The sequence below is a fragment of the Apis florea genome, unplaced genomic scaffold (genome assembly GCF_048593485.1).
Source record: "Apis florea isolate Af1SG1 unplaced genomic scaffold, ASM4859348v1 contig_3732_pilon, whole genome shotgun sequence".
In the NCBI taxonomy this organism is placed as follows: domain Eukaryota; kingdom Metazoa; phylum Arthropoda; class Insecta; order Hymenoptera; family Apidae; genus Apis; species Apis florea.
In genome coordinates this window covers 157156-171368 of record NW_028256824.1, presented here as the reverse complement: position 1 = coordinate 171368, position 14213 = coordinate 157156, and the positions used below count along the sequence as shown (strand labels likewise).

The window sequence follows — 14213 nt, the reverse complement described above, 5'->3', positions numbered from 1 at the left end:
CTCTCTGGATTATTAGAATAAATCAATCGGATCGATAATAACGATTCATTCGAATTATTATTGCCTCGATAGTGATACAAAAAAATTCTTTTTGTTTGCACGAGTGTCTTTATAATATGTTTATTTTTTTTATTTGTATCATAAGCTGTCTGGATAGGATTTTTCTGATTCAATATTTATTAGCAAAAGTTAATATGAAGTCGATATCAAAAGATTTCGATGTTTATATTATTCTTATCTATATATGCAATATTATCACTGGCAAAAAATGTTTGAAATGCAAATATGATATGGGTAAAAAATTTATAGAGATCTATATGAAATAGTAATTAGTAATAATTTTATGTGATATAAAATTATTACTCGTTGAAAATAATATTAATAAATTATCTTCGATACATTGTCGCAACATATTTGATATTATTGACAATTCAATTTTTGTTATAATAAATACATTTAAACATTTTCCTCGATACGCCAAAAATGCCAAATGTTTCTCATATCTTGATAAATTTGAATTTTGTGTACACAGATTAAAACGATCCCGAACGGAACAGTTGTTTGTATAAGTTTGTGGAAGTTAAAAAAGTGGAAGACTAAAAAAAAAAAGAAAAAAAAAAAATAAAACATGAAATCATACAGTATTTTACCTGCAAATATTTGTTTTTTTTTTTTCCAAAATTCACGTAGGCACAATCATATATTCAAGTATCCACATTTTACGCAGTTAAATGTATCAAACGTTCCACTTCAAAATGTATCATTAGATACACCTTTAACCTTTAGAGTAAAGCCACTTTAATGTTTCGATCCTCGACATGAAACTTTGTGTAACATACACCTCTTATCTGTTTATTCTCCGCACAAATTTAATAACTTATAATATGTCATTTGTCGTTAGGAATTTAATTTAAACTTATTTGAACGATACATTATGAGATTCACAAATTTTAATCAATATCAACAAAGTTTAATAAGAAAAGGGTTCTAACACTATTTTCATTATTATTGATCATTTAATAATTTTGCATGTATCGCAAAAATTATTAATTATACTTCTTAACAATCAATTAGGAATTCAAGATTCAGATTGAACAGACATTATTTCTAATAATTCTCAATATTTATAAACCTTCTCGCCCCGAGAAAGAGTTAAAACTCTATAAATATTACTCGAAATAAATTTATCATTAAATAATTCGGGATAAAAAATCTATACCTGGGATGCTTAGAATCGACGACAGTCATCCTCGAGGGTTCCAAGACGAAGAGATCCCCCCGTCGCACCACTCTGGTACCCAGATACACCATGGTCTCGATTTCCTTACAACTCCACGAACCAGAACTCGCAGATATCGAGATACCATCGCCATCCTCGTTCGAACACCATGTCTTCGGCCTGTTACTTCCTCGTATATTTTTTATCATATCTCCCCCCGTTCCCTGATCGCCTTCAAACCGAACACAGCCACGAGATACAATTCAAACACTCTCACTTTAATCACAACCACTCACAACACAGATTTGAGATATTCTCCGTCGATCACGTTTCGTTCATGGAATATATTCAGCCTCGACTGAGTTCGCCTTCCGCACACAGCCTCTCCCGCTAAATGACACGCGTTTAACCAACAAATGCCGCGATTACGTTATCGTTGGGAGGGTCTGGCAGAAACAGGTTAATGATTTCGTTACGGCGAGGTGAGCTCGAATGTACGCGTGCACGTAACCTATGGCATTATTGGCATGTTCGATCCACCTTAAAAACAGGTTTGAAGTGATGGGGAGAGAAGAGAGGGAGGGGGAGAGAGAGAGGGAGGAAGAGAGACAAGGAATGCGTTATGTAACCTTTTGTGACGCGGTAGCCCCAATGGCTCTTTGGAAAAGGAAATCCTTGGCTCGAGAAGACTTCACCACGAGCGAAGGTGCACACCGGTGAAAGGAAACCGCGAGCACGGTTTCTTGTCCAAAAGCATTTACTGCCAGGGGACTGTGAGGAGATGGTGAACGTGAGTAAGACACGTTTTACTTGGGTTTCTCTACCCTGGGAAAAATTGGAGGCGGAATAACGCCTCTTCTTAATACACTTTCGCTTCGAATCGAAGCCGACAGGTAACGAGATGGTCGACGAAATGAATTTTGATTAATTTGAGAATAATTTTTTCCGAGAAACGTTTTACATTCGCCCTTTAATTCTTTTTTGGTAAACCGTTAAGGATTAATATTAATATCATTTCAGAAATAATAATAATTCTTGTGTGAAAAATTGGGGGGAGAATCTCATTCTCAAATTTTAACAATATACAATCGTTTAAAGTAAATTTTCACGCTCATTTCTTTTGGTATCGTTCGATTAATATTTTTCGGAAATTATCTAGAATTTATCTAGAAAATCTTTTGTTTTCCATCGATTCTTTCTATCTTCAAATCTCAAGTATTGTCGTTACACTTGTTTTCATACCTCAAAAACATCGATCGTTTGGAATTTTCGAAGGAAACAGTCTCCTACCTCGTCTTTCGCAACAACAATTTCCACCTTCCTTTAACGTTATCAAGCTTTCTACGAATTTCGTCCTTTCTAATTCTCCGTTTCGAGGATGAAAGGAATGCAGACGCATCGTACAAGCTAGAGATTCGTGCAAGTATGCGGAGATAACGGCATCAGACCTCTCTCTTTCGGTGTGCACACGCGCCGCCGACGCCGGGAATTGCAAATTCTCGAATTGTACCGAGTGAGATTGGGGGGGGAGTGAGACTTTTGAAAGTATAACCAAACGCATAAAAGCGACCAATTGAAATGCTCTGTCTGTTCACCGTTCCACGATCGCCTCGTTGCTTCAAAACGTGGGCGGAGAAGAAAGGGAGATACAAGGTCCCGAATTGGGATTAGCATAAAATAGAGGATGTGGAGGGAGGGAAAGTAGGGTATATTTTGTTATCTTTCTGCCCTGTGTCTTTCATCCCTTTCCACTTACAACGCCATCATTCGATTCTTTACGGAATTTTTCATGCATTTATTCCTCTCTTTGTTTTGCGATGGTATCGATCATTATTGCAAGCTCAAGTGTATTGGAGGTATAATATTTTTTACATCTTTAGATATCTTTGAATTGTAGACTTGAACTTCGTTACAAGGGATATCAAAGGGTTTGTATTTTATCGATAATGATATGTAAAAATTTTGAAATTATATTTTTAATAGGCTTTAACGTTTTCGAGATAATAATGTTAATTCAATGATATTTAATAATAATATATGGATATCGAGAATATTTGTTAATAATGTAAGCTTTATTTTTACCTGTCTTTTTATTTTGATTTAATTCTATTTCGTTTCATAAAAATTCATACAATTTTGGTAGATAAATAAATCTCTAACTAATTATTGTTAATTCTTTTCTTGGCAAGGATTGAAAATTTTATATGAAAACTTTTAAATCAGAGACTTTAAGATCAAATATGAATTTTGTATTTTTGCAAAGGTAAGACAGATGGTATGTGCAAACAGCCTATTAACGGATACGTGTTATCACGCATCATCAGAGTGTCAGTCTATCAACGAAATAACATGTTTCCAATAAACTTGCCTCTCTATCTGTCGACAAGGCTTTTGTTAGCAATACTAATAGGTGGCCATTGGCATCAATCACTCGTCCTTCCTATTGATTGCTCTATTTCTGCATGAATTGCTTTCTGTATTTTCGTGGAAAAGACATATTGCTTTATAAATTATAAAATGTATGCGCAATCACAATTTGAAAAATGTTTCATGTTCGATAAAAACGTTTTACGCGTTATACATAAGTTAAATTTTTCACAATCCTCATTTCTATTATTATCGTTCTTCTAAATTTTGTAAATTTGTGACTCGTAGAATTTCATTAATAATATAAAAAAATTGAAGTAAGAAATGAATTTTTAACAATGCTAAAGATGATCGATTTTTTTTTGCGTGTGTTTTTACAAAACTGTTCTACGATATTTCAATTTAATAGCACTACCGGTGTTTAACGTTACGCTTGAATGCAATTTGCGCGCTTCTAATTTTGTTACACGGACACGTATACACCGTGATACTCGTATAAGCGTTGCTTTTATTTTCCCCGTGTAAATATCAAATTCGTAATTGCGATTACGTTTGGATTACGCGCACAGGTTCGTCGAAATATTAGAAAATAAACAGGAAAAATAACAACACAGGTAAAACGCGCGACCGTGTCATTTGTATTCCTAATGGTGGCGTAATTCTCCTTTGAAATACATATACATATTATTACGTCCATTTTCTCGTACGCATTCGTTTTCCTGGACAGTACCGGGAATTTCGCTTTGTATCTCTTGACTTTTACATCCATCATCGTATATTTCTTCCGGCGTATGGCCACGGAGCGCAGTATTCTCGGGAAAAGATGCACGAGCGACAATTAAATTATGACGTTTAACTTTTATATCTGTTCCATCCTCATCTTTTGCAAGAGAAACGTTCGTTTTTTTTTTTTTTTTTTTTTCTTTTCAAATGCATCCACGCACGCTTTACTTTAACAAGGATTTAAACGTGATAAATTAAAACGACTTATATAAATGCGTTTTTCGTATTGAGAATTGAACCGAAATAACGTACTTGCTTGTGAATTTTCTTAATAAAAATTTAAAGAAATTTTAGAAATAAAAGGAAAAAAGAAGAAAAGAAATAGTAAAATAATAAAAATATTCTTCTTTTTTTTTTATGGAAATAATAATTATGGAAACACACAAATATGATATAATCATATGAATCATATAAATTCGTTCATTCTTATCCTGACATTATATATTATCGGTAAAATTATTGCAATTATATAGATAAATAATTATTAAATCAGCAGACAAATATTATTATAATTTAAATTATCTAGATATATAATATCCGGATATTTGTATATAATAATATCTTATTATATCATAGAACAAATATTATATGTTCATTTTTTTAATGTATTAAAGATTCGTGTAAATAATTATAACGTGACATCTCCAACCCTTTTGTTCGATCATTCATAGACCAAAAGTACTTGTCGTAGTCACTAGGGGGCTACAAACATGAACCGAACTATTGCAATCAGCTCCCCCGTCGATAGTACCGATCTCGCTACTAGGTGGTTCCGAAGACTGCATCGTTCTCGCTGCTATTATATACTCTATGCGCGTATAATTAGTGCGCCAAATGAACGGTAGATCATACAAGTACAGTTTATATTGTTACATTAAGTGCAGTTTATATTGTTATATTGTGTTTTACGTTCCGGTCTAATTTCTCCTGTTGCAAGGTATTCTGATTTATTTTATATTTTATTTTTCTGAGTTTTGTTTTGAAATGTAAAAGTGTGCAATTGAGTGTGTATATATATATATATTGTGATTCATCTGTAACGAAAGAAGTTGGCAAAGTAATTGACTACCCCAGATGATCTTCGATCTTCTACGAATCTCGAGGTACATATATTTTTTCTTCATTCAATAATATTGAGTACTGAATATAGTACTGAAATAATATTTGCATATATTGAATATATTGAATATAGAATATAATTTCTATTGTCTTATAATATCATCATATATATATATATATAATATATATATAACGTACAATAATAATTGAATAATGTATAAGTAATTAGAATGTAGTATTAGCTATATAAAAAAAAAAAAATAAAGTTAGATTGTTGAAATTAATGAATCTTATATTTAATTTATTATATCTATTTCCAAATTATTCCAAAATATTTCCTTTGTAATAATGCAACTCGTTCTTCTATCCATTCTCATATTCCTAATTATATCACACTTTTGAAAGTTCTTAAGTTCAAATGAATTAAGGAAAAGCAATATATCCTATGGAAAAAAAATTTATCATTGGTATTAGTGAGGCTATAATAATTTCCAAATTATTCCAAAATATTTCCTTTGTAATAATGCGACTCGTTCTTCTATCCATTCTCATATTCCTAATTATATCACACTTTTGAAAGTTCTTAAGTTCAAATGAATTAAGGAAAAGCAATATATCCTATGGAAAAAAAATTTATCATTGGTATTAGTGAGGCTATAATAATTATAATATGTATCCTTTTCCGCAAACATGGCTATGCATAGACATTCGTGTAGCTCATTTGCGTTGGCTTATATGTTAACGCCGGGTAGTTAGAGGTTGGACACGAATGAGTCTGATATTCATGAGTTTCAACGCGAGAGCTCGTCTGACAAAGATAGAATAGGAACGCTGTTGGTTTCTAAACATCCTTTCCTCTGATTTAGAGATCGCTCTATGAAAACTCTGGTATATTCAAGCGGTTTACTCTCTCCCTCACCTCTCTTATCTTTCAAATTTACTTCCAAATCCAGTGCTATATCATTTTTATTTTCCTATCGTAATTTTTATTCTGCTTAAACATTGTTCAAATAACGATCATTAATTCTACGTCAATAATTTTTTACTGAAATTTTTCTACGAAAATTTTTCTATAAAAATAAAAATAATCCGATTCCAGTAAAATACATAATAATTACGTAAGAATATCACCTGATCATCTCTGCAGAACACTCCGAAGTGTTACTGCAAAGTATCGTTAGGACACAAAGGGTTAGTGTTAACGCTAGATCGAGACGAGGCTACTTTCGTACGTTTCCTACGTATCTATGTACACAGATACATTCGAAACTAGACCAGAGCCAAGAGGAAACGTAATCGCAAACGAGAGACAAGCTTTGCACTCGGCCACGAGAGAGTGAATCACGCAGTCTTGAGACGGTAAGAAGTTCGTCCGAGGTTGGTCATCTCTTCGAACCTTGGCCATAGCCTCGGGAGTTCTGTTTCGGTTTGCTGTTTCTCTCAGGAGTTCTCTCTTGTTGCCTTTGTTACAATAGCGCGAGAACAGGTTCTTGAGACAACTTCTGAGGGGAAATTATGGAAATTTTGTTGTCCCTTTTGCTTCATCGAGTTACCTTCGATTACTATGCCCAAAAGAGGGGTGGAAGACGAAATCGAATACGGATATTATCGTCGGCAGGGCAGAGAAGGATCATCGTTTTGCGAATGAATGAAAAGAAAGAACAGAGAATATTTCGTATAATATTACGATTAGGAAGGATAGAAACAACGAGACGAATCTATATGAGAGGCTTGTTCTATCTGATTTTTATATTCGAACCTTTTCTTTTTACGTTCTTTTTATATTCACGTAATCTTTCGAATTAAATGGAATCTATTACGAATTGTACATGTATATCGAACGAGGTTAAAACGATTCAGATTTTAAATTTAAGAAAAAATTACGAAATTATTGTCTAGGATAATAATACTTCCTAACGTACTTATATTCAATTCACAAAAGATCAATTGGTAGTATATTCTGTCTTGCATTATTTACAAAATATACATATGTAAATCTCGATATTACATCTATTTTCACTACGAAAAAAAAAAAAAAAAGACTTAAAAAGATTGTAAACGCACGTGATAAGCATCATTCGTATCCTTGCATCACGAATATTATTTATTTACTTTTAAAGATTATCATCCCCCCCCCCCCTCATGAGTACAAATGGAACCCATTACCAATTCATCCTTTGACGCACTATAATTAGAAGGTAGTCCATTTACTCATGGTCGTTTTATGACCGCTTCATAAAGTAAATTGCGTTTTTATAAGCATCTGGAGCATAGCGGGAAGATTGAATTATGTTGTACCAGAAGTCGGTTAATCGTACCTTTTTGTGGTTTAATGGGTTTTTACGGGGCGCGGGTCGACGTTAAACACGAGTAAGCACTCGAATTCTGCCGCGACACGAGTCACTTAGACATGAAAATTTCCCTTTGAATAAAACATTACTTTCTTTTTTTTTTTTTTTATACGATAATATCGTCGAGTACATCCATCTTTCCGACCGTTTGTCGCTGTTGTACGCAGGAATGAACTTAGGCTATTTACGTATCAACATGCATGGATGACGAAGAGAGAAAGAGAAACCGTGAGAGTTTCTGTAACAGAAACAGCGAACTCTCGATTATCTATGGGTTATTAAATTATCCAGACTGTGGATAGCCGCGAAACTTGTTAAAACCGCAATATTACGCGTTTGCATTCAACGTGATGTATAATAAATTACGTTTAAACGTTATTAGAGTTATTGCTTGAAGCGGGACGCAATAATTATGAAAATTATTGTTCGAAGTTCGTTTACTTGTGATTATTGTGTACCGTTGCTGTTTGATTACGATTTTTATTATCGTTCGTTGTAAAATTGGCGCTGCTTCCAGTTTCGACAATGGTCTTGTTCTTGTATGCGATGCTTTTCGTCGAAATTTCGTGCTCTGCTATAACGTTTTGATGTCAAACTCGATAGATATTTCCAACTATAAAATATATTTTAACAAATACAAATTGATTTATAAATATTTCGTAACCTCGATCCCTCGTGTTCGATTTTTGCATAACGATTTTTAGCGAGTAAGCGTATTCTCGAGGTTCGTAAGGAAGGCGGGCAAAAAGCAAGAAAGAGAAAGAATCTGAAATCGTTTCGATGAAACGTGTATATATATATAAAAAGATCGTATATCTGACACGAGAAGAGGTCTGAAAAACGTTGACGAGATGGATAGGGACGCGTCAATCGTGTCACTTTCAGTGAACCGAAAATAGGAAACTCGATATGATATCAAATGTTTAAGATGAATGATCGAAAAAAGGATGAAGGGTACAAAATCGAATGTTATCCTTCGATATGAAATATAATATATTAAATATGTATTTAGAGATGGAGCAAGCTTGGAAAAAGTCGACAGAATTTCCCTATTAATATATTATTCCGTCATATAAATACACGTTATGCAACTATTATACTCGGTATAATAAATTGAATAAATAAAACCGGTCAAAAATCCTGTTCTATAATTTCTTAATCGAAATAAAATTTTTACACTTAAATAAATAAAATATTTAAATGAGAAACAATTTTCCTTAAAAAAAAATAATTATCCTACACTCACAAACTTTTATTTAAAGTAAAAATTTTTGAATAGGTTAATTTCTTTGACTAAATGTATACGAAGATTCGTATGACTCACTTTATTGTACATAATTCTAAATAATTCTCTGTAGAATTTATTTATAAATCAATCGTGATCTAAAATCACGATCCAAACGAGGATAGATTTTTTTCTTTTACCTAAAAAATATCGAGAACAACACGAAACGTTCTCGCGCGAGAAAGAAAGGAAGAAACGGAAACGGGCCGTCGCAGGTGGCGTTGACACAAGGATGGAAGGATATGAACGGAGCAACGATCATAGTGATAGATGGTTGGAAATCTGGCTAAGGATGAAATTGATAGGGGAATGGAAAATTATATGTTAGCCGGTCAAATATCTGACGCGATTATAACTTGATCTAAGTTGAACCCGTGGCACGTGATCTCCGTGGCAACCAACCAACAGGCCGACAAATCTGTGCACGGCCGTGCTTCCGCTTTGTGAGAAACGATCCGATCCAACTTCGAGAAATCCCTGGCCTGGCTATATTATTAATTACAGGAATAGGGTTAAGTTGAACTGTCTCCGTTTCCATTCGGCTAATTAACAGCAAGTTACATCCCTTGCAGCCGACACCTTCTTACTATCAATTATTATCACGACGACATTGCAGGAATTGTCGTATAATTGTTGTAAGAAGGAAATTACACTGTTTGGAAATTCGTAAATTTATAAATTAAATTTATTTCGTATATATTGTATGGTAGAATTTTTAATTAAGGGGAAATAAAAGAAAAAAAAAAAAAAAAAGAATCAAATCTCTTGATGATATGATCTTTTCACGAAACTTTAGAAAAATTCCATGCGATTTCTCTATCTCTATTCCATGACGCTACGTAGAGAGAAGGAAAGAACGTTGTATAATAAAATTGCAGCAAAGATTTTTAGAAAACGAGATAATTTTTAAATAATATTAAATTGGTAAAGTTGTCGTTGTTCTTTTATTTTCTCCCTCCCCTCTAGTCTCTAGTCGTTCTCTATTATCGAGATATTGCACGGCAGATTAATTGAGCCTAAAAATCAGTCTTGCCATCGACCAGTTTCGGGGGCATTTTTGCCGGGCGGCACATATTTTGCCGGCTCGTTATCTCGTCCCGCTATATTTTCCCGGGGACACGCGGCTGGAAATAACACGCGTGAAATTCATTGCGGCACAAATTACCGAAATTTATTATGACACGAAAATTCCGGGGTTGTATCAAGGTATTGAATGAATTTAACGAAATTTCCATAAATGGATAAAGCAAAAGTAACGTTCATAATTTTGTTCCACAATTTACTATACCATTCCCCACGTATACACACGAAACAATTAAAGAACCAAATCGCTCCATTTAAAAATTCAACCTTAACATCTCCTTAAATTCCCCCGATGAATAAAACACACAAGAAAATTAAATCTCGAATCCCTTCAATCCTTCTATAACAACCAATAAAAACCAATAAGAAGAAGAAAAGGATACGAATCGAGCCATGTATCACAGCTGCAATTTCCGCGTGAAATTTTCATCGGTACATAAAGTAACCCTTGCTAATGTCTCTATCCACCCGACACGTATCCTCCTCCACCGCATCGGAGAGCATCCGAGCGAGCCGAATTCATTCGGCGGTTTCGAGCCGGCTACTACTTTACCACGCTGAACAGGTCAAGTAGCGTCGGCTTTACACGAATCAATGTGGCAGTACCATAAATACCGATCCCTTTACGTACGACCGGGAGAGCTTCGACCGATGCAATGAGCACAGGAGGAGGAGGAGGAGGAGAGTGGTTACCGGGGTGCACTTCTCCTCCACCTGTCCGCCCTCTTTCCATTTCTCCCACGCGTTTCCATCTCGAACCGAAGTCTTTATTGCGGTCTTGCGATCGCCGCATTTTACGAGCGAGCGAGTAGGCCGGCTGGAAGATGGGCCGAGGTTGCCTCCTCGAGGCGAGGAAAGGTGGAAGATGCTCGATGGATAGCGGGCTGCCATAAACACGCGGGGAACTGGTTTAGTTGATTTACACGCGGTTGGCTCAAGTAAAACGTGACCGTGTTACGGATAAATGGGAGAGAGAAGAGGTGAACGCGCATTTTCCAACGAGAGGGTGTTTTGGCTGGTGAATTTTGAAATTGGCAGTGGATTGATTCGTATAAATGCGTGTATCGAAACGGAGAGGAAACAAGGTGAGGTAATTTTTTGTTTCGACGGAAAGCAACGGGGAGTAAGGAGTACGCACAGAATTACCGTATTTCAAGGTGGACGGTAATCTTGTTAACGTAATAAGCCCGAACAATTATCATTGCCTTTATTTTTCGGGATGAAATTCGTTATTTCACGAGGAATTGAAATGCTTGCCTCGCAGGAGAGGCAAGAAACGAGAAAAATATTGGGAATATAAGAGAGAGTGGGTTTCGAATTCCGTGTTCTGCCGATGTGTATCTTTTCATCCCGTTGAATCTCGCGGGATAAAAAGCGGGGGATGAAAGCGATTTCGCTAAGAAAATACAGGCGGAACGGTGTTCCATCGTTGAAATCATAACGAAGCGTGTAAAAGTTCCGTGGTGGACGGGGATATCCGCGGCTGGTTGAGAGGAACAAGCTTGTTGGCGGTTAATACCTGAAATTACGTTTGCGGGGCTACACTGGCTAACGGCGTTTTCCTCCATTCCTTTCAACACGGAGCTTCAACAATCGTGAAACCGTCTTAACGACATTCGAGAATTTTAACCAAGGGGATGCGCAGGGATTCGAGGAGAGGAAACGAGGAACACAGGCTGTAAACTTGAATTATTTCGAACGCACGATAAAAGTAGAATAAACATTTTTACACGTAGTTATTTCTGAAAACTCGTTTCATTCATTTTCTTAACGCGATTATTGATTTTTGATAAGCGTAAAGAAAGAACCAATGCAAAAATTGAGAACGATCTCGAACGAAAACTCTTTCATATTTCTTGAAAAAGACTATCAATGAATCGACGAACAAACTTCATTGCAAATTTTTGTACAACACACGAAGACATTATTCGTAATTGATTTTTCGTTTCGCTGGCAGATATATTTGGTAAAGAATGTATAAAGGAATTTGAAACAATGTTGACAAGTTGCATAATGTGTATGCGTAGAAACGAGGAAAGATATGAGAAATAAAATCCCTCTTCACGATTTCTAACCAACAATCCTACAATTTCGCGCTCGTCGTCTTCGTCGTTTTACTCTTATCTCTCCTACACATGCTTGCCAAGCGTCTGAACTTCGATTCAGTTTCGGACGTGAAAAATATGAATTTTCGGCCAGTGCATGGATTCCGTGGACCACTTTTCCCCCGAGATTCTACAGAGAATTCCATTTTTCTCCCCCTCACGTGTCATCATTTTTCACGACACGAAAAGCGAAAGTTCTAATCGTTACGCGTGCAACCTCTTATTCTCGAGCAAGGAAGAAAAAAAGGAGCGAGAAGAGGAAGATGTGTGGAGCTTAAAGTGAGGAAGAGAGACATAAGGTAAGAAAGATCTGTTGTAAAACGGCGATACATGAAAAGAACATTACGGTATAAGGGAGAAAAAAAGGAAGCATGGCAGAGAGAATCCGGTTGGAGCCAGGGCTGACGGTGCGTATTATTAAATTAGCATCTTGTCGACTCGAGATTTCGCCACTGGAATCAGATGAACCTATTATTTCATCTGACTGACGCTTCTTCACCTGCGTTCTCTCGCCTCGGTTTTCACCTCCACTTTTTCTTATTCCGGCGTGTCTTCGTCCTTACGAGCGGGCGTTAAAAATGTAATAAACTCGCGCGAGGGTTCATTAAATATTTGAAGATGAACGTTGAGGAGGCGACCTTTCTCGATTTCCTGCAAGGGTAACCGTGCGTGCAGTACAGTTTCGCGAAATGTTGGCATTCGCTGTGCACCCTGCACTTCAGACCACGGCTAAACTTTACTGCGTTAGGCCATTACGAGCGATCTAATTTATTATCTCGTTGCTCGGTAAACAACTTTTTCAGTTTTATTCCACGTACGTACGTTTCTTGCGGGATTTTTTTATCGATTGTCAAACGATTGTTGACTGTTTCTCGTTGTTTTGGTGATCCTGGATGATTTGTTAGGCTTTGTAATTTTTTTCTTTGAAATTATTATTATTTCTTTTGTTGTTTAATAAGTATCATAATATTTTCTGACGCATATCACAAATAAAAAAGAAATATTTTTTCAAGTTGCACACGGTAGATAGATGGAATAGCATGTATTTTGTCTTTGATGTAAATATGATTTCAAAAAAAAAAAAGAAAATAACGCGTACAAAGATAAAATATTTACATATTACACGCTCTCTCGTGTGCGTTGACAAAGATATGACAAATGCCACGTTGTATATAATGTTATGCAGCCATCAAAGAATTTAAATAAATTTATATAAAAAATTGTGTATACGAGAGAAAAAATTTAGATTAGAAATAAATAACGAAAATTTAAATATTCTACGAAATGTATACTTACGAGAACTCTTAAGAGAAACATTGAACGCAATTCAAATAAATATTAACGCGAAAAAACGAGAACGATGAGAACGTTCTGCGAAACGTTTAAAATATAAATCCCAGGAAATTAAAGGAGCATCTGTAAAATTCACACGTTTTACACCGGTAGAAACGTGATCGTTTCTATAATTGCAATGAAAAATGAATGTTTGAACGTTCGAATTCCGCATACGCGGAAAAATTTACGCGTATCATTCTCTACGCCAATTATATTTATATTTAATTATCTTTACATAAATTTTTCTTTTCGTCGGGAATATGAATCGCGTTTCATCATGGGACACTTATTTGCAAAACACGTTTAATTTAAACTCCATTGTTTCGTGTATTCGTATAATTGGATCAAGAATCTTTCTTTTCTAATTCGACGCATGAAATATCTTGTGCAACGTGAGCATCGAGCATCAAGAAGAACAAAAAACTTTCTATAATGTGGCGATGAATAATGTCGATTAATCGTATTCCAGTCGTAAATTCATTCTATGTATATATGTATGTATACAGAATATTCTGATTAAGAATATGTTTTATTTTCGACAAAAAATAACTAAAGTTTTAAAGTTTATCTTTTAATCGCAATTAAAAACTTGCAGAAATCGTTTCTTTCAAGATTGATTTCTTAAA

General features: G+C 35.2%; 2 protein-coding genes across 5 annotated transcripts in view; one reads left to right on the top strand and one right to left on the bottom strand.

The window, feature by feature from the left end:
* The window catches only part of MESK2 (misexpression suppressor of KSR 2), a 43210-nt gene extending 41473 nt beyond the window's left edge, over positions 1 to 1737 (bottom strand). The window contains exon 1 of the mRNA XM_086914737.1: positions 1220 to 1737. Within this exon, the coding sequence (XP_086770863.1) occupies positions 1220 to 1428 (209 nt within the window). The 5' untranslated portion in view covers positions 1429 to 1737. The remainder of the gene's footprint in view (positions 1 to 1219) is intronic.
* A 3480-nt stretch (positions 1738 to 5217) lies between these two features.
* The window catches only part of Fkbp14 (peptidyl-prolyl cis-trans isomerase Fkb14), a 159955-nt gene continuing 150959 nt past the window's right edge, over positions 5218 to 14213 (top strand). For 2 of the 4 annotated variants that reach the window (XM_003698278.4, XM_012493141.3), the window contains exon 1: positions 5218 to 5472. The gene's annotated coding sequence lies outside the window, so the exon portion shown is untranslated. The remainder of the gene's footprint in view (positions 5473 to 14213) is intronic. The other 2 variants (XM_086914743.1, XM_086914744.1) reach the window with 2 other exon arrangements.